Raw genomic sequence first — 22,473 nt, 5'->3', positions numbered from 1 at the left:
CTTCCAGCTCAGCACTGTCCCCATGACTTGTCCGGACTTGTCCTACCTGCCTAACTCCTTTTCCACCTATCCACTCCACCCTCTCCTCCCTGACCTATCACCTTCATCCCCTCCCCCATTCACCCATTGTACTCTATGCTACTTTCTCCCACCCCCACCCTCCTCGAGTTTATCTCTCCACGCTTCAGGCTCACTGCCTTTATTCCTGATGAAGGGCTTTTGCCCGAAACGTACATTTCGCTGCACTTTGGATGATGCCTGAACTGCTGTGCTCTTCCAGCACCACTGATCCAGAATCTGGTTTCCAGCATCTGCAGTCATTGTTTTTACCCAATTTAAATTATAATTCCACCTTTATGTAAAAATTTAACAAGGTCTCTGCTTGATGAGCCATTGTACTTATTTGATTAAAGGAACAGCTGAACAGTTCCTCTGTAACTAGGTCAGCCAGGCCTAGTTTGTAAGGAGCATTTAATACAGACAGCTAACTCAAATGAACCAATGCATTTGTGTGTGACTTACAACAGTTTTGAAAATATGGGAGTTAGGGCAAAGTGAAAGAAGTGTACTGCTCTTTAGTTTATTCTAACTTTTCAGCTCCTAGGGTGTAGTCCTTACTCTGCTACATGAGAAGAATCAAGTTGTTTCATGAGTTTCCAGTAAGTAACTAAGGTCTATGATATTCCTGAAGTTCAAAATAGTACAGCAATGGATGGTAAGCTTAATACGTAAAAATGTAAATATGTTATTAAATAATTAGTTTATTAAAATAAATTAAGGATGGCAGAATGGGTGATGTGCCACAGCTGCAGCATTTAAGGAGACTCAGAGGCCTCCAGCAAAGGAGATTCAGCATGTGCAATCATCCAACAGATTTGCAATTCTTTCAAGTGAGGGTTGAGACTGGATTACCGTATCAGCATTTTGCAGGAAGCCATTCATGTCGGATGGGTTAAAGGGATGTAGTGGTATTTGCAAATAGTATAGTCAAAGGGATTGACAATCTTCTCTAAATCAAAGAATGCAAGTCCAAAATCCTGTGTTGCCTGCCCAGTGCCAGAGTTCAGGACATATGCTCAGGGCTGGAGAAGAACATGCAGCAACAAGGTCAGGATCTGGTCATCTTGATCCATGCACGTACCAACAACATAGGCAGGAAGTTCTGCATAGTTAGTATGAGGAGCAAGGCACCAAACAAACAAATGGCTAAAAGGTCATAATCTCCACTGTGGGCGGCACGGTGGCACAGTGGTTAGCACTGCTGCCTCACAGCGCCTGAGACCCGGGTTCAATTCCCTACTGACTGTGTGGAGTTTGCACGTTCTCCTCGTGTCTGCGTGGGTTTCCTTGGGGTGCTCCATTTTCCTCCCACAGTCCAAAGATGTGCAGGTCAGGTGAATTGGCCATGCTAAATTGCCCGTAGTGTTAGGTAAGGGGTAAATGTAGGGGTATGGGTGGGTTGCGCTTCAGCGGGTCAGTGTGGACTTTTTGGGCCGAAGGGCCTGTTTCCACACTGTAATGTAATCTAATAATCTGAGACATTTGTAAATTAGTACGGAGAAAATCGGATTAGATAGCTGAATGGCTCAGACTGATGTGGGACTTGTAGAGTCTGGATAGTCAGGTACTGTCACCTGTGTTGGAGAAATTGGGATCCACAACTTACCATGAATCATACTGGGCTGATATTCTTGTCAGTCATATAACCAGCGAAGTAGAGACAATTTTACACTAAGTAGAGGAGGTATGGAGTCAAATTTGGGAAAATATGGTAAATTAAAGAGCAGAAATGAGGCAAAAGAAAGAAAATAATATGGGAAATGATAAACAGATTGTAATAGTAACAATACAGAGTAAAAATCAAAGAGTAAATCCATACGACAAGGCTACATGTTAAAAGAACAACAGATAAAAGCAATGACTCCATATCATAACATTTGAAACAAAACAGAGTGATGAACAGAGTACAACAGAAATAAGTACAGTCTGGTAGCCATTATAAACCCAGAGGCCTCCAGGAAAGGAGACTCCACATTTGCAATTGTCTAACAGGTTTGCAGTTCTTTCAAGCTGCAGGATAACTTGGATTAGTGCCTGAATATTTAGGATAGGTATCTTGGAAAAAGAGGAAGGATGATTCTACTAGTCAATGATGGCATTAACACAATAGAAATAGATGGCCAAAGCTCAGGCATAGCTGTAGAGTTGAAGTAAAGCAAATTTAACTTGGCAATGGGTTTGAGCAATTCCAAGATTTACCAGACTAAAGCCTGGAATAGTCAAGTTGTCTGATGAGCAAAGGTTGAACAGATCAGGTTCGTATCTGCTGGAAATTAATGGAGTCACAGGCAACTTGATTGAAATGTCCAAAACCCCAAGAGGTCTTGACAGGATCAACATGGAGACTTCGTTCCCTCATATGGGAGCATCTAGTAATAATTGTCATTGTTTAAAAATAAGGAGTTACCCATTTAAAATAGAGGAAGATATCTTTAAAGAGAGGGTAATGAGTCTTTGGAATGTTCTTCCTGAAAAGACAGTGAAAGCAGATTGTTTGAATATTTTTAATTAGCAATTACAATGGCTGTTTGTTGATAATCACACAACGCCAGATTATAGTCCAACAGGTTTAATTGGAAGCACACTAGCTTTCGGAGCGTCGCTCCATCAGGTGGTAGTCGGAGCAGCGTTCCGAAAGCTAGTGTGCTTCCAATTAAACCTGTTGGACTATAATCTGGTGTAGTGTGATTTTTAACTTTGTATATACCAGTCCAACACTGGCATCTCCAATCATGTTTGTTGATGTTTTCCCAAGGACTATCAATTTCTCAAAACAAATGCTTGGCTGCTACCCACAATCTATAACCTATCTCAGAATGGTTCCTAATTTCATAGTATGATTGATAGCTTAAAGAGCGTTTTTTAAAATCTCATCCGGGGATGTGGATTTCACTGACTGGGTCGATTTTTCTTACTCATCCCTAAGCAAACTTGAGAATATCATGGCAAATTACTTCTCGAATTGCTGCAGTCCAGTTTATTAAAGAATTAGTTGTCTTTGTTGAGGTTATGAATAAAAGGCAGTTTTCATAGGATATTAAGTATTTGAAGAGATTTTAAATATTTTTAAATAGGTTTCATGACTAGGAGAGATATGTAGCCCTTTGTTTTACTTCAATCATTATGGTTCATGAGGTCTACTCATGTGAATATTAGGTGAGTTAGAAGATAAAGATATAAAGTGCGAGTAAGGAGGCATGAGTTAGCAAAGGTTGTCATCAGGTTGGCCATAGGGGGCTGTGAAGGTGGGTGTGGGAACAGGTTGGCATGAATTGGCATAGGGATGGGATATGAAGACTGAGCATCAGAAGGTCTAAAACTTAAAGAAACTAGTGGGATAAGTCTTGGAGAACCAAAGTAGTCTTCTAAACAGCCTGCTTTAGCACTTGTCAGATCTTGCGGTTACCTTTGATCTGCTAGGGTGGTAATGCCAACTCCACACTTACTATCTCCTTACTTTCAAGTCAAGCCCAAGCTAAACTTAAATATACTGTCAAAGCTGATATTTTACAGCAATACTAAAGGAACAGTGCATTATCAATGCTGCCTTTTTTATAAACGAGATATTATACTACGGTGTCCTCCATCCTCTCAGACGATGCTAAGAAGCCTTGCCACTATGAAAGAAAATGCACTCTCTTATGTCCTGCCTCATGTTCACCTCTCAACACAGAATGATTAAATTATTTGATCATTATCATATTGCTGTTTTCATGACCCCATCACATGCACTGTGGCTGTTATTTATTACATTACTAAAGTAGCTAAATTTTGAGATTACTTCTTTCACTGCACATTGCTTTAGGACTTTGAGGTTATAAAGGTTCAATGTAAATGTATTAGAAAGAAATACAAAATGCAAAATAATGATAATTGCAAATTTGAAACTTGTAATCAGTTTAATTTCAGATCGACATGTTCCATTATAATAAGGAGTTTAATTGAGAATAATGGCATTTCAATGTTTAGGATCATTTGTTTGCAGACAAAACTAAAATTTACAAAAGAGTACAGTTCTGTGTGGTGAAAGGTTAAGCAGATTTGACAGCAGCATCAATTTAAACTCAGTTATGATATCTTAATCAGTGATAGATTCAAAGGAAAATAAACTGTACCAAGGTTGCTTTATTCATATTAAGTACACATTACTTACATGCAAAGACTGCTTATAACTGTAGGAGGGGGCTTTCTCATACCCTTCCCCACTTTCTTCTCTTCTCTTGCAAAAAAGCAATGCTTTCTCATGGAGGAACAGGTGTCTCTGCATTGGTTTGAATCGTGCTAAATCTTTGACTTTTGCATGCCCCTTCTTGTGGTCTATCCAGACGTTGAATGAACCTTGCATTAAAAGCTTACCAAGTTCATTTAAATTCCCCTGTTAGAAAAGAAAAATCACAAGCCCCATGTTTAAAACATCAAATTATTCAAATACAATTTTTATGATCCAGTTCATGTGAGTAACTTAATATCCTCAAACTTTTAATCTCCTTGTATAAACTAAGTTCAAGCGAAGCTCCCTGCCTGAAGTTTCAATTAATTAATATCAATTATTGTTCAAATGAAACTTAAAACCACTTATGTGGTTCACAAATTCACAGAATCGCTACAGTGTGGAAACAGGCCATTCAGCCCATCAAGTCCACACTGACTCTCTGAACAGCATCCCACCCAGACCTATTTCCCCCTTACCTATCCCTGTAACTCTGCATTTCCGATGGCTAATCCTAGCCTGCATATTCCTAGACACTACGGACAATGTAGCAGGGTCAATCCACCCAACCTGCACATCTTTGGACTGTGGGAGGAAACCAGAGGAAACCCATGCAGACATAGGGAGAATATGTAAACTCCACACAGACGGTCGTCCAAAGGTGGAATTGAACCTGAGCTGGTGGTGCTGTGAGGCAGCAGTGCTAACCATTAAGTCCCCATGCCACCCCTTTATTGACCGTGGCATCAAATGAGTTTGATTACACGACAGATTTAATCCTTTACTTGAACTTCATAAAACTGGCCTTCATGTATAAACAGCTTGTCAATCAATTGTTATGTCACAGGGTAAACCCTCCTGCTTAATTTATACCAGCAACATGGAAAGGATTTACCCAATGCAGTAAACTCTGAAAATTCAAGAGGCCAAGAACTATTTAAAGTAAAAATTAAGTATATTTCTTAAAGTATAACAGAAAATAGTTAACAACTATTTACAACTCCTTCTTCGAAATTAACTTTTATCTTTTCTTCTATAATACTACTCCGATTAAAACCCCCCAATTAAGATTTACCCAAAATTTAAGATTTCAAAATCAACCAACTGTCGAATCTTCTATTTGGACCTTTCTGCGTCGTCTTTTAGATTCATAGAGTCATAGGGATGTACAGCATGGTAACAGATCCTTTGGTCCAACCCGTCCATGCTGACCAGATATCCCAACCCAATCTAGTCCCACCTGCCAGCACCCGGCCCATATCCCTCCAAACCCTTCCTATTCTAATACCCATCTACATGCCTCTTAAATGTTGCAATTGTACTAGCCTCCACCACATCCTCTGGCAACTCATTCCATACACGTACCACCCTCTGCGTGAAAAAGTTTCCCTTGAGGTCTCTTTTATATCTTTGCCCTCTCACTCTAAATCTATGCCCTCTAGTTCCAGACTCCCCCACCCCAGGGAAAAGCTATTTATCCTATCCATGCCCCTCATGATTTTGTAAACCTCTATCAGGTCACCCCTCAGTCTCCGACGCTCCAGGGAAAACAGCCCCAGCCTGTTAAGCCTCTCCCTGTAGCTCAAATCCTCCAACCCTGGCAACATCCTTGTAAATCTTTTCTGAACCCTTTCAAGTTTCATAACATCGGCACGGTGGCACAGTGGTTAGCACTGCTGCCTCACAGCGCCAGGGACCTGGGTCCAATTCCCACCTCAGGTGGCTGACTGTATGGAGTTTGCACATTCTCCCCGTGTCTGCGTGGGTTTCCTCCGGGTGCTCCAGTTTCCTCCCACAGTCCAAAGATGTGCGGGTCAGGTGAATTGGCCGTGTTAAATTGCCCGTAGTGTTAGGTAAGGGTTATATGTAGGGGTATGGGTGGGTTGCGCTTCGGCTGGTTGGTGTGGACTTGTTGGGCCGAAGGGCCTGTTTCCACACTGTAAGTAATCTAATCTAATCTTTCCGATAGGAAGTAAACCAGAATTGCATGCAATATTCCAATAATGACCTAACCAATGTCCTGTACAGGCGCAACATGACCTTCCAACTCCAATACTCAATACTCTGACCAATAAAGGAAAGCATACCAAACACCACCTTCACTATCCTATCTTGAAAGTGACTCCACTTTCAACGAGCTATGAACCTGCATTCCAAGGTCTCTTTGCTCAGCAACACTCCCTAAGACCTTACCATTAAGTGTATGAGTCCTGCTAAAATTTGCTTTCCCAAAATGCAGCACGTCACATTTATCTAAATTAAACTCCATCTGGCACTCTCAGCCCATTGGCCCATTTGGTCAAGATCCCGTTGGATTCTGATATAATCTCCTTCGCTGTTCACTACACCTTCAATTTTGGTGTCATCTGCAAACTTACTAACTGTACCTCTTATGCTCGCATCCAAATCATTTATGTAAATGACAAAAAGTATAGGACCCAACACTGATCCTTGTGGCACTCCACTGGTCACAGGCCTCCAGTTTGAAAAACAACCCTCCACCATCACCCTCTGTCTTCTACCTTTGAGCCAGTTCTGTATCCAAATGTCTAACTCTCCCTGTATTCCGTGAGATCTAACCTTTATGCTTTATAGGTCATGGATCGATAAAGGTACCTTTTAAGAGAACTGTTTTTCAGGCAGTCTCCACATGCTGGTGGCATGGCAGTTCTCCTCCAACTGTTCAGGTTTTCTCAGTTTTATACCCCCAAAACATTGGATTGTGTCATTGGCTTTTAAGATAGTCAACATACTCAATTCAAACTTGATTGGAATTTGGTATTTTTCAGGGTATAATTTAAAATGATTGGCCTATTTCAAATCTGTTTTGTTGTTTCCAGACAACCCAGCTAACCTAGCTTTTGACCAAGTGTTACATTGTTACCTTATGAAGGATACTTGGTGCTGTCAGGTAGTTCTGCTAGCTTTTAACTCTCTCAAAGGTCAGTATACCCACATCTTCAACTCTTCTTTTTGAGATAAGAATAGGTTTCTTGATTGAAGCAATGAAATTTGCGATACTTGCAATGTGAACAAAGTAATATAAATAGAGGAACAATAGCCACCCATCAATATGGCTCATTACAAGAATTTCCCATCACATTCAGAGGCATCAGAAACACTGGTTTGAATTATCCAATGATCAGGCTATAGTTCAGAATTTCATCTCCATTGTAGCACATATTAAAGGAAATCCCCATGAAATTAAAATTTCTGCTGGATAATTCCTTACAGACTGGAATCGTCCAAGTCTTTATTTAAGTCTGAGACTTTGAATGATTAAGTAAAATAATTACTTGGGGAAGTTACACTATTGATTATACAAATCGAACTCCTGTGTAACTATTAAACTGACCACATACTTACCTCACAGGAGAAAGTGAGAACTGCAGATGCTGGAAATCAGAGTCAAAATAGGTGGTGCTGGAAAAGCACAGCCAGTCAGGCAGCATCCGAGGAGCAGTAAAGTCGATGTTTAGAGCATATGTTTTTCATTAGGAATGCCACATTCCTAATGAAGATCTTGTGCTTGAAATGTCAATTCTCCTGCTCCTCAGATGTTGCCTGACCGGCTGTGCTTTTCCAGCACTACACTTTTTGATCCACATACTTACCTCACCACAATTCTGCTAGACATCAGCCTCATGGAATCCTACACTCCAGCTGCCTCACACTGTATTATTCTCTCCACCCTGCTGAATCCAGAATGACCCCCACCCTGCCGGACCTAACCCAACAGCACATTGCACCCACCACTAACACCCCTTTCCTTCCTGCAAGACCCAACCTCTCACCCCCACCCTAACTGCTGAACCCGATCCAACAGTACGTGGAACTCCATTTCTCCCACTCATCCTGACCAACTCCAAGCACTGAATCAGATGACTTGCCACCTTACAGCCTGGATCTACACTCACTTGGCACCCTAACTTCTCTCATGCGCTTATATTTTGGCAAGAGCTTCGAGGTGGCTGGCAGAGCCTTTAAATTTCAGAAAACGGCAGCTTACTGCTTTGAAAAGGGGGTGTAGTTTGTTCCAATTATGGGCTAGGAAGAACTATTAAAATGGAAGTATTTCTCCACATTCCTGATCAAAATCTCCGATAAGAGATGCGAAACTCCCTTCTTTCTCGCAGTGGCTGTTAGGTAGGGAGCTCCAAGATGCTGGAACACTCAATTTTGTAAATTCTGTCCTTTCCTGCCACACATCAGTCATCATTACCTAAACCACTACTTTGTCCTTTCCTTTGATTTAATGCGTAATATCTCATGTGATCATTCCTTGCAGTATTTAATTTAAAACCTTCTCTAACACCTGAGTAACACAGCTAGGCAGAGATAAGTGGTCTTTTTCTGGCAGGCAATATGTTTCTAGTGGTGTGCCACAGTGTTTGCAAACTTTCCTGAATGTTGATACTAGGGCCCCATGAATCAAAACTCACTTCTCCAATACCAATGTTTAAATTGTGCATTCAGCTTTAATTTACCGTACACCAATTTGCCTTTGATTCAAGCATTAATACACAGATTTGGATCATAACGCTGGTAATATCCTTCTCACCCACCTTAATATTTCTCCAGGCCAAAGCAGATGACTAAAATCCTGGCATTAGACAGGAATGCATCGTTCTGTACTTCCACTCTCAAGTGCAGAGAAGTATATCTAAACCCTCTGTCTATACTTTTCCTTCCTACCAATAATTTCCTATATTCTCCCCACTTGAATGACAACGTACCTTGATGCCATGGTCAGTTCACTCATACACCTTGCAACCTATTCTCAGATCCATACAAGCTGCAAGAACTCCAAACATTTCGGAAATTTACAACAGTTGAGGCAGCTTCACTTTCAGTTTCTTGGTCCCCTTACCTGTCATCACATCTTCCCATCTTTCACTGTGGACTAAATCAGAAGTGCCTCGCATAAGGCATATGACAGCCTTCTGGAACAGAATACCTCCCACACCCCGGATGAATCAATGTTCATAGCTCAGTCTCCAGTTCAAGTCAAGCTGTAGAAACTTACTTTAGACATGGTTCCTGTAGATCACATTGGTGCCCAGCAGTCCCCATATACTTCACCTGTTCGGCCATCTTTAACGTGTTCAATTTCAGTTTAGGAATATCACACACCTAATCAACACTTGCAGGCTTCAGCTTTCACATCCTGCTGGTTTCTTCTCATAGTTCACTCCTTTGACATAAAGGATTGAAAAGCACTCCTACCCTCACTTACTAAATTCCTTCATACACTGAATTCCTCAGCTAAGACTGCATCCATCTGCACTTAGTGATGAACTGCTCTCACTGTGCTTGCTCACTTAAAGCACAGCTAGCAAACAAAACCATGTACAATGCGAAACATTTTAAGCAGACTAACTTGTACAACACAAATCACAGCTACAAGACTGACAGATATAGTGCAAATGAAAACTCGGAACCAAAACCCGTACACAGTGCAAACTAAATAGTTGGTAGACTCAATGATATATATTATATATCACAACCAGTACAGCAATGCACATGGAATGTAAACCAAAGCTACAGAGTGACCAAGGTACAGATCAAACCAAAATTCAGATAGAACAAATACAGCAAAAATCACGTTGTCAGATGGCATATGTAGAATGTGCATCATAGATTGCAAACTGATTCATATACAGGGTAAATTACAGTCAGTATGGTGAAGGTGTACAATGTACATCACAGCCAGACTAGATCATAATAAGGAAACCTGTCCAGAATATCGGATGCCCTTTGCATCCCTGTCATTCTTCAATGCAGCCACTAATATTGCAACACAAATTAGCAATCTTATGCTGATTCAAAACTGATTGCACTCAGAGAAAAGATGTACTTCATTTTGTCTAACTTCTAATTACTGAAGATGCTCTAATTTCATAAAATGCATAACTCTATATCCATTTAACATGGATAATTCATAGATTATAGAATCCCTACAATGTGGAAACTGGCCATTGGCCCAACTAGTCCACATCGACCCTCCGAAGAGTAACCCACCCAGACCCATTCCCCCACCCTATTACTCTACACTTCCCCTGACTAATGCACCTAACCTACACAATCCTGAACACTGTGGGCTTTTTTAGCATGGCCAATTCACCTAAACTGCATATCTTTAGATTGTGGGAGGAAACCAGAGCATCCGGAGGAAACCCATGCAGACTCTGGGAGAATGTACAAACTCCACAAAGACAATTGCCAGAGTCTAGAATCGAACCCAGGTCCCTAATGCTGTGAGGCAGCAATGCTAACCAGATGAGTCATCCATGCCGCCCATGATGGTTCCCAGGATCCATGTTGGTTTGTTCTAAATCCATTCTTTTGGCCCCCAATCTCTTAAATCTACCATTCCTATTGCCCGTGTGTACAACTATTTTCTGGGAGAAAGTGAGCAATGCAGATGATGGAGATGAGAATCGAAGATTGTGGTGGTGGAAAAGCATAGCTGGTCAGGCAGCATCTGAAGAGCTGGAGAATCGACATTTTGATCATAAGCTCTTCATCCCAATGAAGAGCTTGTGCTCAAAACATTGATTCTCCTGCTCCTCGGATGCTGCCTGACCAGCTGTGCTTTTCCACCACCACAATCTTCGACTGCAACTATTTTCTGCCAGGTTTGCTCTTGCCCCTCCCCATGCTCTTTCCAAATCCATCACATTCCTAGGTTCCTGGTATAGTTCTGAGCTTGAATTCTCAAGGCATTCCTCAAAGGGCCAAAGATTCTTTTTGCTGCATCTTTCAAAGCAGCAGCTCAACTACCTCACCCTTCTGTTTCACCAATTTACACACTCAACATGCCAGCTCAGACTAAACTCACTAAATCCCTGCGTAAAGAATTCACAACACTCTTGGTTGATTAGATGGGCAATTAACACATTACATTTCACTCCAGAATTTCTGTGAGTGCGAGCAACAGCCTTTCTTCTCATGGCCTCACTTTTCAAGACTTCACTATCAATGATATCAGTGGCTGTTAAATAACTTGTCTCACATGAAGCATTGTTAGCCTTGACAAAATATTGCTAACAGCTGGTATTTAGTCTGATGTACTAGTTACTAAAGAAACTGTTTGACAATGTAGTCACAGCACCTCACGTACACTGTGTTAAAGAAAGAGAATCAATACCATAATGTGATGGTGTGAGGCATCATATCACCCATAGCTCTCAGTGAGATCAGCTTGTCTCATACCTCATATCCTGTGATGGCGACCTGGTGCATAGAGTCATTCACAGCTTTCAGAATTCCCAAGATAGCTGCCAGTGCTTCTTGCAGATCCTCGGCTCCATCAGAGTTTTTGCTGTACTTCAATAACTCCTGTTAATTCAGGCATATTCATCAATTCCTCAAACCCACAATTTTTAATACGAAGTGAAAAACTATCAATCTGTTTGAATAAAGAGACTCCTGGGTTCATCCTATTCAAGTCCATATCTTAATGGATAAACTATTAAAAGTAATGACTCTTCTGATTTTGGAAGTTAGTTATGTACAATGAAGAACTTTGCATCACCAATAACGCTTCTGAATGTCTTCCTTCTTCCTCAGCCTTGGACTCACCCCCCTGCACGCACTGAAAACCATAGGTGCCAGGGGCTCAACTTTGTCAGATCATTTCCTGCACTGCTGCCCTCACCTCACCCTCTCAAAACAAAACGGGTGCCTTTGTCCTCGCTTTCCAGCCACTTCATTTATGCTGTTTTCTAACACATGGTGCGTGTTTTTGTAGATTCTGGAGAGTCAAAGTCAGAGGTGTGGCATTAGAAAAGCACAGCAGGTCAGGCAGCATCGGAGGAGCAGGAGAGTCAACATTTCAGGCATAAGCCCTTCATCAGGAACTTGGTATAAATGTTGAATAAATGTTGCTAAGTCTGTTTTAATATCAGCACCATTTTCATTTTTCAAAGCTTTTTTTTCTTTTGATTATTTTGCAATAATAAACAGAGATGGCTCACCAGGGGAAGGTAGCAGGAGGCAGGTTCGTGGCACCGGAGGTGGCTCTGCTGTACAGAAGCGTGGGGAAAAAAGTGGACGGACTATAGACATAGGGGATTCAATCATAAGGGGAGCAGTTAGGCAGTTCTGTAGTCGAAAACAAGACTCCCAAAAGGTATGTTGCCTCCCAGGTGCATGGGTCAGGGATATCTCGGATCGGCTGCAGAACATTCTGAAAGGGAAGGGTGAACAGCCAGCTGTCGGTGCATATAGGCACTGCTGGTATAGGTAAAAATGGGATGAGATCCTACAAGCAGAATTTAGGGAGTTCGGAGCCAAGTTTAAAAAGTAGGACCTCCGAGGAAGTAAACTCAGGATTATTACCAGTGCCATACGCTAGTCAGAATAGGAATGAAAGAATATGTAGGATGAATGCATGGTTTGAGAGATGGTGCAGCAGAGAGGGGTTCAGATTTTGGGACGTTGGGAGCAGTTTTGGGGGAGGTGGGACTATTACAAATTGAACAGTCTATACCTGGGCCAGACTGGAACCGATGTCTTGGGGGTGCTTTTGCTAATGCTGCTGGGGAGGGTTTAAACTAATGTGGCAGGAGAATGGGAATCAAATGAGGTGGTTAGTGGACAGGATGGAGGTAGTAACTAAAGCCGTAAGGAACTAAATAATGAAGTCAACGTGACTAAGGGGAAGAGCATGCAGGGAGCAGATGATGAACGCAAGGGACAGGTAGTCCAAGGTGCATTTGTTTTAACATGAGAAGTGTAGTAGGTCAGGCAGAGGAACTTCGGGTTTGGATTCGTACCTGGGAATATGATGTCATTGCTATTACTGAGACTTGGTTGAAGGAAGGGCATGATTGGCAATTAAATAGCCCAGGATATGGATGTTTCAGCTGGGATAGGGAGGGAGATAAAATGGGTGGAGGAGTTGCATTACTGATCAGAGAGGATAGCTGTGCTGAAGGAGGGCACAATGGAGGACTTGAGCAGTGAGGAAACATGGGCAGAGCTCAAATAGAAAGGGTGCAGTAACAATGTTGGGGCTGGACTACAGGCCTCCTAACAGTGAGTCTGAGATAGAGGTACAAAATGGAGAGAGATCATAGATAAACAGAGTGATGGTGATCGGAGATTTTACTTTTCCCAACAATGACTGAGATTCATTTAGTGTTAGAGGTCTAGATGGAGCAGAATTTGTAAGGAGCATCCAGGAGTTTTTTATACAACAGTATGTAAATAGTCCAACTCGGGAAAAGGCCATACTAGACCTGGTGTTGGGGAAATGAGCCTGGGCAGGTGGTTGAAGTTTCAGTGGGGGATTACTTTGGGAATAGTAATCACAATTCCATAAGTTTTAGAACACTCATGGACAAAGACGAGTGTGGTCCTAGAGGAAGAGTGCTAAACTGGGGGAAGGCCAACTGTACCAAAATTTGGCCGTAGCTGGGGGAATGTAGATTAGGAGCAGCTGTTTGAAGGGAAATCCACATTCGATATGTGGGACACTTTTAAAGAGAGGTTGATGAGAGTGCAGGACAGACATGTCCCTGTGAAGAGGAGGGATAGAAATAGCAAGTTTAGGGATACATGAATGACAGATGAAATTGTGAGACTAGCCACGAGGAAAAAGGAAGTATACATAAGGTTTAGGTGACTGAAAACAGGTGCAGCTTTGGAAGAATATCAGGAAAGAAGGACCAATCTGAAATGAGGAATTAAGAGGGCTAAAAGGAGTTATGAAATATCTTTAGCAAACAGGGTTAAGGAAAATCCCAAAGCCTTTTATTCGTATATAAACAGCAAGAGGGTAACTAGAGAAAGGGCTGACCCACTCTAGGACAAAGGAGGAAAATTATGCGTGGAGACACAGAAAATGGGTGATATCTTAATAAGTACTTTACATTAGTATTCACCAAGGAGAGAGACATGGCGGATATTGACAGGGATAGATGTTTGAATAGTCCAGGTCAAATCAGCATAAGGGAGGGAGGAAGCATTGGGTATTCTAAAAGGCATTAAGATGGAAAAGTCCCCAGGTCCAAATGGGATCTATCCCAGGTTACTGAGAAAACGGAGAGGAAATAGCTGAGGCCTTAACTGATATCTTTGCAGCATCTTTGAACACTGGTGGCGTCCCAGAGGACTGGAGAATTGCTAATGTTGTTCCCTTGTTTAAGGAGGGCAGCAGGAATAATCTACGTAATTAAAGACTAGCGAGCCTGACATCAGTGGGAGGGAAGTTGCTGGAGAAGATACTGATGGATAGAATCTACTTACATTTGGAACAAGCAGTGAAGGTCATGTCTTACCAACTTAATAGAATTATTTGAGGAAGTGAGAAAGTTGATTGAGGGAAGAACTGTAAATCTCATACACGTGGACTTCAGTAAGGCATTTGATAAGGTTCCCCTGATAGGCTGATAGTTCTCTATTCATCATTTTCTCTAACTGGGCAGCAGGACACAGTAGTGGTAAAAGGGTGCCTCTCAAAATGGAGAACTGAGACCAGTGGTGTGCTACAGGGATCCGTGCTAGGACCACTGTTGTTTGTGATATACACAAATGATCTGGAGGAAGGAAAAAGTGGTCTGATCTGCAAACTTGCAGATGATACTAACATTGGTGGAGTAGCAGATAGGACTGTCAGAGAATGCAGAATATAGATAGATTGGAGAACTGGGCAGAAAAATGGCAGGTGAAGTTCAATCGAGGTGATGCATCTTGGAAGATCCAATTCAAGAGTGAACTATACAGTAAATGGAAAAGTCCTGGGGAAAATTGATATACAGAGAGATCTGAGTGTTCAGGTCTATTGCTCCCTGAAGATGGCAACGCAGGGTGATAGTGTGGTCAAGAAGGCAAACGACATGCTTTCCCTATCGGACGGGTATTGAGCACAAGAGTTGACAGGTTGTATTACAGTGGTATGGGACTTTGGTTAGACCACATTTGGAATACTGCGTACAGTTCTGATTACCACATTACCAAAAGGATGTGGATGCTTTGGACAGGGTTCAGAGGGGGTTCACCAGGACATTGCCTGGTATGGAGGGTACTAGCTATAAAAAGAGGCTGTGTAGATTTGGATTGTTTTCATCAGTAAGATGGAGGTTGAGGGGGGACCTGATTGAGGTATACAAAATCATGAGAGGTATAGACAGGATGGATAGCAAGAAGCTTTTTCCCCACAGTGGCGGACTCAATTACTAGGGATCACGAGTTCAAGGTGAGAGGGGAAATGTTAAGGGAGATATGCATGGAAAGTTCTTTACACAGAGGGTGGAGAGTGCCTGGAACGCGTTGACAGCGGAGGTGGTAGAGGCGAGCACAACAGCATAATTTAAGATGTATCTAGACCGATGTGTGAATGGACAGATACAAACACTTAGAAAACAGGTGACAGGTTTAGATAGAGGATCTGGATCATCAGACTTTTCTTTGTAATTTTCTTTGATCTTTGTACTCTACCTTTAGCAGTAACTGGTACTTTGTTATCCGCTGCACTGGTTTCAACAAATAGGAATCCAAGCCCAGCTTGTGTTCCAACTTTTTCTGACATTCCTGAAACACAATTGGTTGAGTAAGAAATTGGAAGTTTAATAAACATGGTTGCAAAACTAACACCTAAAGTACAATACATCAACTAGAAATCTGCATCCAAATATTCCATTCCAAAAAAGTCATAAGAATTCTGTACAATATCAACTGCACTGAAATAATGCATATTTTGTACACTCAGGGCTTCATTCAACGTAAAACTTCTTCAAATCAGGTCTGAACTTACCTATGCATGGCTTTTTCTCACCTTTACCTGTGTTTGCAGTATAATAGGAAACCATGCTTAGGATTCATCTTTTTCACTTATTCAGTGTCTTCAACATTCACTCTATAGTACCAAATATTTATAGAATTTTTAAAAAATAGAATCCCTAACTTGGAAACAGGCCCTTCAGCCCAACAAATCTACACGGAACCTCCAAAGAGCAATCAGCTCCCCCACCACCTATTCCCCTACCCTATTATTCCACATTTACACCAACTAATGCACCTAACCTACACATCCCTGAAGTTAGCAATTTAGCATGGCCAATTCACCTAAATGTGTGAGGAAACCGGAGCACCCGGAGGAATCCCACGCAGATACTGAAAGAATGTGCAAACTCCACACAGACAGCTTCCCAGAGCTGGAATCAAACTCCGATCCCTGGCACTGTGAGGCAGCAGTGCTAACCACTGAGTCACTGTACCAAATTTTAACTTTTATCAACTCTATTTTCATTCTCTCCTCTAACAATTTGGTTCTGCTCAAAGTGCCGATAATTGAATGGTTTGCACTTTGGCAGAACCTCTTTCCCGCAGACAACGCAAAGAGGCAAGTCAGCAATGTCCACAATATCTCAACCTATCAGAAAGTTTGGACTTCATTTCTGATCCCATATCATGATGCAACCTTTTTCGCCACCTCTCCTTAGTCTTAACAGATCTAACGACTCTGTTTTGCACAGACAACAAAAGCGATTACACCAGCGCCACTCCCAAATATAAAATCCACGTCACCTGGCACCACATGTGCAGACATATTAGTCTTAAAAGGACTATGTATAGTACTCTCTATAGTTAAGACCGAGAAGCATTACTTATTCTTATCCTAAATACCAATGTCTTTTGTTTGTACTGCAGAAAAAAGTCTTTCAAAGAGCTAATGTAAGACCTTTACATCAGGACTTTAGCAGCCTAGAGTAACCTTGAAATGAAGCAACAGAACTGCTTCCCACAAGGCATAATTAGCAGTGTGGGAGGAAGTAATTTGATTTGGAAGAGAGAAATTCTTGTAGGTAACATCGCTTCAAGATATAATGAAATCTTAACCTGATCTCCAGTTACCATGTATAGTTGCATATAGTGCTGAAAATGTGTTGCTGGAAAAGCGCAGCAGGTCAGGCAGCATCCAAGGAGCAGGAGAGTTGACGTTTCGGGCATGAGCCCTTCTTCATTCCTGAAGATGGGCTCATGCCCGAAACGTCAACTCTCCTGCTCCTTGGATGCTGCCTGACCTGCTGCACTTTTCTAGCAACACATTTTCAGCTCTGATCTCCAGCAACTGCAGTCCTCACTTTCTCATAGTTGCATATAGTATCAATATGCATTAAAAAAAACCTCTTCAGAAACTTAAGCTTAAAGCAGTTTGACTTGCAGCTCCTCAACCAATATATTTTTGAACACAACATTCAAGTGTAGCCTTAAAATCAAACTGCCAAAAATGCATACTCTGCCCAGAAAAGCATGGCAGAGACAGAAGAAACGACCTGAAATTGTCTGGAGAACAGAAGAATTTTTTTAAAAATCATCTTTCCAAATAAATCATTGGTATAGTTTAAGACCTCAGAACAGATTAAGGATCGATGGAGCTGAACAACTGCCGTAAGAATGAATCGCTGAACAGAAAACCCCTGCAAAGAAATCATCAATACAGATGCACGTCAACTAAATTTTCTTTACAGCCAGCAATAGGGAAAACAAACAGCTAAGGGAAAAAAAACAGAGCAAAGCAAAAAAGACCTATAAGAAGCAAAGGGAATAAAAGTTAGATCAAACATGCACAAAAGCTGATTACCAGACACCTACAGCAAATCTTAGACTAGTCTTAGATCTATGCATACTCTCTAGCAGTCTCTTGTGTAAATTCATAATATATGGTTATATTCATGCTACGCAAATGTCAGATAATTGCCACAATAGATAGCTTAATTATCTCCTGTCTTCTTGCTCCTCCTCTACTCTTTTATACTTTTGACAGAGACAAAGTATATTTTCCATCATCTTTCTCTAACATCGTACCAGACTTGAAGCGTTAACTCTGGTTCTCTTTCTACAGATGGTTCCAGACTTGCTTAGCATCCAGACAGGTTTCTGTGTTTGTTTCAGATTTTCAGCATCCATAGTATTTGGCATTTATTAACTATCTTCCCTTGACATTCAAGGGCATTACAATCAACAAATCCCTCACTATCTACTTCCTTGGAGTCCCAGAAACTTAACAGAACTGTGGGTATAAGAAGTGGTCAGAGTCTGGGAACTTTGTGGTGGTAACTCACCTCCTTCCTTACAAATCCTGTCTATCAACTACAAGCTCTGAATTAGCAGTGAGAATAAATTCTGTTCAATTGCTTCAAGTGTAGCACAAACAATACTCAGGAAACTTGAAAACAATGTCATTCGGCATGCCACAGGTCAGCTTAAATACCCACTCTCTCCGATAATGGCACAACATGATTGCAGAGTACATCATCTACAAGATGTACTGCAAAACTTTATGTAAGAAACCTCTAAACGCAGATCTTTTAACACATAGGAGAACAAGAGCAGCTGATCCGTGGGAATATAACAAACTTGAAGGTATACTTTACCTGTTCAGTGTTACTGGAGCAAAATCCAGTAGCAGTGTGTGCATATGTATTGCACATGGATTACAGTGGAGAAAACTGGCCCACCTTTATATTCCCAAAAGCAATTAGTGATGGACAAAAAAAATCCAGCAATGCCAGCATTTCACAAATTAATGATAATAAACATCCTGAACATGAAGCCACTTCAATAGCGAGGTATAGTCAACATAGGCAGGCTCTGTTGTATTTGTGACAAGGTTTGTGAAACGCACAGTAGGCTTGGCAAATGCAATTTTGAAGACTAGAGCTGTAACTGATAGGCCTCCAGACTCAAGTAAAATGCAGTTAGTTGATAGCACAATCCTAAATTACATGAGGCCACACATCTTAACCATCTTCAAATCCAAGCAATTTAATAAACACATGGAACAGCAGGAGCACAAGTCAATTATAAATGATATCAATACCTGGAAGAAAATGCAGTCTGAGCACTGCCTCCATAAGCTTTCTGAGCGGGGTTTATTCCGACAGTACCACTCATAAATCTGAAGGTCTTCCATCTACAAATAGAAACAATCATCTCAAAAATTTCATAACTTTAAAGCTGCCCAATTGGGTCATTTATAGTCATTACAACTAGTTCGCCAATTGATTAATGAATGGCAATATTCTTCACACACACACACACACACACACACACACACACACACACACACACACACACACACACAAAATCTTGGAACAGAATCCTAAAACTCAGCAGCAGATTGATTTCATTTACATCTTAATTTACAGGTGTCTTATAACATTATTATTGCCCTCACAGACAAGAATGAAAAAGTATCTTGGTTCAGAAGATCTGGAATGAGAATCAGTAGGGATGGGGATTAAGATTCTGGATTAGTGGTGTTGGAAGAGCACAGCAGTTCAGGCAGCATCCAAGGAGCAAAATCAACGTTTTGGGCAAAAGCCCTTCAGGAATAAAGGCAGAGAGTCTGAAGCGTGGAAAGATAAGCTAGAGGAGGGTGTGGGTTGGGAAAAAGTAGCATAGAGAACAATAGGTGAGTGGGGGAGGGGATGAAGGTGATAGGTCAGGGAGGAGAGGGTGGAATGGATAGGTAGAAAAGGAGCTAGGCAGGTAGGACAAGTCCGGACAAGTCATGGGGACAGTGCTGAGCTGGAAGTTTGGAACTAGGGTGAGGTGGGGGAAGGGTAAATGAGGAAACTGTTGAAGTCCACATTGATGCCCTGGGGTTGAAGTGTTCCGAGGCGGAAGATGAGGCATTCTTCCTCCAGGCGTCTGGTGGTGAGGGAGTGGTGGTGAAGGAGGCCCAGGACCTCCATGTCCTCGACAGAGTGGGAGGGGGGTTGAAATGTTGGGCCACAGGGCGGTGTAGTTACTTGGTACGGGTGTCCCGAAGATGTTCTCTAAAGCACTCTGCTAGGAGGCGCCCAGTCTCCCCAATGTAGAGGAGACCGCATCAGCAGCAACGGATACAATAAATGATATTAGTGGATGTGCAGGTAAAACTTTGATGGATGTGGAAGCCTCCTTTTGGGCCTTGGATGGAGGTGAGGGAGGTGGTGTGTGGGCACAGGTTTTACAGTTCCTGCAGTGGCAAGGAAAGCTGCCAGGATGGGAGGGTGGGTTGTAGGGGGGGCATGGACCTGACCAGGAAGTCATGAAGGGAACAGTCTTTGCGGAAGGCGGAAAGGGGTGGGGAGGGAAATATATCCCTGGTGGTGCGGTAGTTTTGGAGGTGGCAGAAATGTCAGCGGATTATTTGGTTTATGCGATGGTTGGTAGGGTGGAAGGTGAACACCAGGGGTGTTCCGTCTTTGTTACGGTTGGAGGGGTGGGGTCTGAGGGCGGAGGCGCGGGATGTAATCACGTTCTGTAGTGGAACTGGTCCTCCTGGAAGCAGATACGGCGGAGGCGAGGAATTGGGAATACGGGATGGCATTTTTGCAAGAGGTAGGTTGTGAAGAGGTGTAATCCAGGTCGCTGTGGGAGTCGGTGGGTTTGTAAAAAATGTCAGTGTCAAGTCGGTCGTCATTAATGGAGATGGAGAGATCCAGGAAGGGGAGGGAGGTGTCAGAGATGGTCCGGTAAATTTAAGGTCAGGGTGGAATGTGTTGGTGAAGTTGATGAATTGCTCAACCTCCTCCCGGGAGCACAAGGTGGTGCCAATGCAGTCATCAATGTAGCAGAGGAAGAGGTGGGGAGCGGTGCCGGTGTAATTACGGAAGATCGACTGTTCTATGTAGCCAACAAAGAGACAGGCATAGCTGGGGCCCATACGTGTGCCCATGGCTACCCCTTTCGTCTGGAGGAAGTGGGAGGATTTGAAGGAGAAATTGTTAAGGCTGAGGACCAGTTTGGCCAAACAAATGAGAGTGTCGGTGGAATGGTACTGTTGGGAACGTCTGGAGAGGAAAAAACGGAGGGCTTGGAGGCCCTGGTCATGGTGGATGGAGGTGTAGAGGAATTGGGCCGTTCCCTCCGTGACAACCTGGTCAGGTCCACGCCCCCCTACAATCCACCCTCCCACCTTGGCACCTTCCCCTGCCACCGCACGAACTGTAAAACCTGAGCCCACACCTCCTCCCTCACCTCTATCTAAGCCCCTAAAGGAGCCTTCCACATCCAAAGTTTTACCTGCACATCCACTAATATCATTTATTGTATCCATTGCTCCCGATGCGGTCTCCTCTACATTGGGGAGACTGGGCACTTCCTAGAAGAGCACTTTAGGGAACATCTCCGGGACACCCGCACCAATCAACCCCCCTCCCCTCCCACTCTGCCGAGGACATGGAGGTCCTGGGCCTCCTTCACTGCCGCTCCCTCACCACCAGACGCCTGGAGGAAGAACGCCTCATCTTCCGCCAGGGAACACTTCAACCCCGGGGCATCAACGTGGACTTCAACAGTTTCCTCATTCCTCCTTCCCCCACCTCCCCCTAGATCCAAACTTCCAGCTCAGCACTGTCCCCCTGACTTGTCTGGACTTGTCCTACCTGCCTATCTCTTTTTCCACCTATCCACTCCACCTTCTCCTCCCTGGCCTATCACCTTCATCCCCTCCCCCACTCACCTATTGTACTCTATGCTACTTTCTCCCCACCCCTACCCTCCTCTAGCTTATCTCTCCACACTTCAGACTCTCTGCCTTTATTCCTGATGAAGGGCGTTTGCCCGAAACGTCGATTTCACTGCTCCTTGGATGCTGCCTGAACTGCTGTGCTCTTCCAGCACCACTAATCCAGAATCTGGTTTCCAGCATCTGAAGTCATTGTTTTTACCTCGTTGGGGATTAAGACTACCAAGGGTCAGAAAACATTGATGGAAGCTTATATGTATCCTTAGTGTAGTTATACCAGGAGAGATTAAACAAGAATTAATTGTAGCTGATAAAGGCAGTGCAACTGTCAGGGATTTAAATCTGCACTGGACAAGGACACAGTGACTCAGTGGTTAGCACTGTTGCTTTGCAGTACCAGTGACCTGATTCTATTCCAACCTTGTGTGACTGTTTGTGTGGAGACTGCATGTTCTCCCTGTGTCTGCACGGGTTTCCTCTGGGTACTCTGGTTTCCTCCCACAGTCCAAAAATGTGCAGGTTAAGTGGATTGACTGTGGGCGGCACAGTGGCACAGAGGTTAGCACAGCACCAGAGACCCGGGTTCAATTCCTGCCTCAGCCGACTGACTGACTGTGTGGAGTTTTCACATTCTCCCAGTGTCTGCGTGGGTTTCCTCCGGGTGCTCCGGTTTCCTCCCACAGTCCAAAGATGTGCAGGTTAGGTGAATTGACCATGCTAAATTGCCCATAGCATT

The 22,473-nt window shown here is 42.8% G+C and overlaps 1 protein-coding gene across 4 annotated transcripts in view; it reads right to left on the bottom strand.

Annotated features, from left to right (window-relative positions):
• The window catches only part of mcf2la (mcf.2 cell line derived transforming sequence-like a), a 233,286-nt gene that overhangs the window by 26,667 nt on the left and 184,146 nt on the right, over positions 1 to 22,473 (bottom strand). For all 4 annotated transcript variants that reach the window (XM_060833340.1, XM_060833339.1, XM_060833341.1 and 1 more), the window contains exons 19-22: positions 19,101 to 19,193; positions 15,716 to 15,808; positions 11,486 to 11,611; positions 4,214 to 4,435 (exon numbers count right to left, since the gene is read on the bottom strand). In XM_060833340.1, coding sequence (XP_060689323.1) covers positions 4,214 to 4,435; positions 11,486 to 11,611; positions 15,716 to 15,808; positions 19,101 to 19,193 — 534 coding nt within the window. The remainder of the gene's footprint in view (positions 1 to 4,213; positions 4,436 to 11,485; positions 11,612 to 15,715; positions 15,809 to 19,100; positions 19,194 to 22,473) is intronic.

Source organism: Hemiscyllium ocellatum, chromosome 12 (genome assembly GCF_020745735.1).
Source record: "Hemiscyllium ocellatum isolate sHemOce1 chromosome 12, sHemOce1.pat.X.cur, whole genome shotgun sequence".
NCBI classification, from domain to species: Eukaryota; Metazoa; Chordata; class Chondrichthyes; order Orectolobiformes; family Hemiscylliidae; genus Hemiscyllium; species Hemiscyllium ocellatum.
Note: the sequence above shows the minus strand (reverse complement) of the source record. Positions and strands in the feature narration are given on the sequence as shown.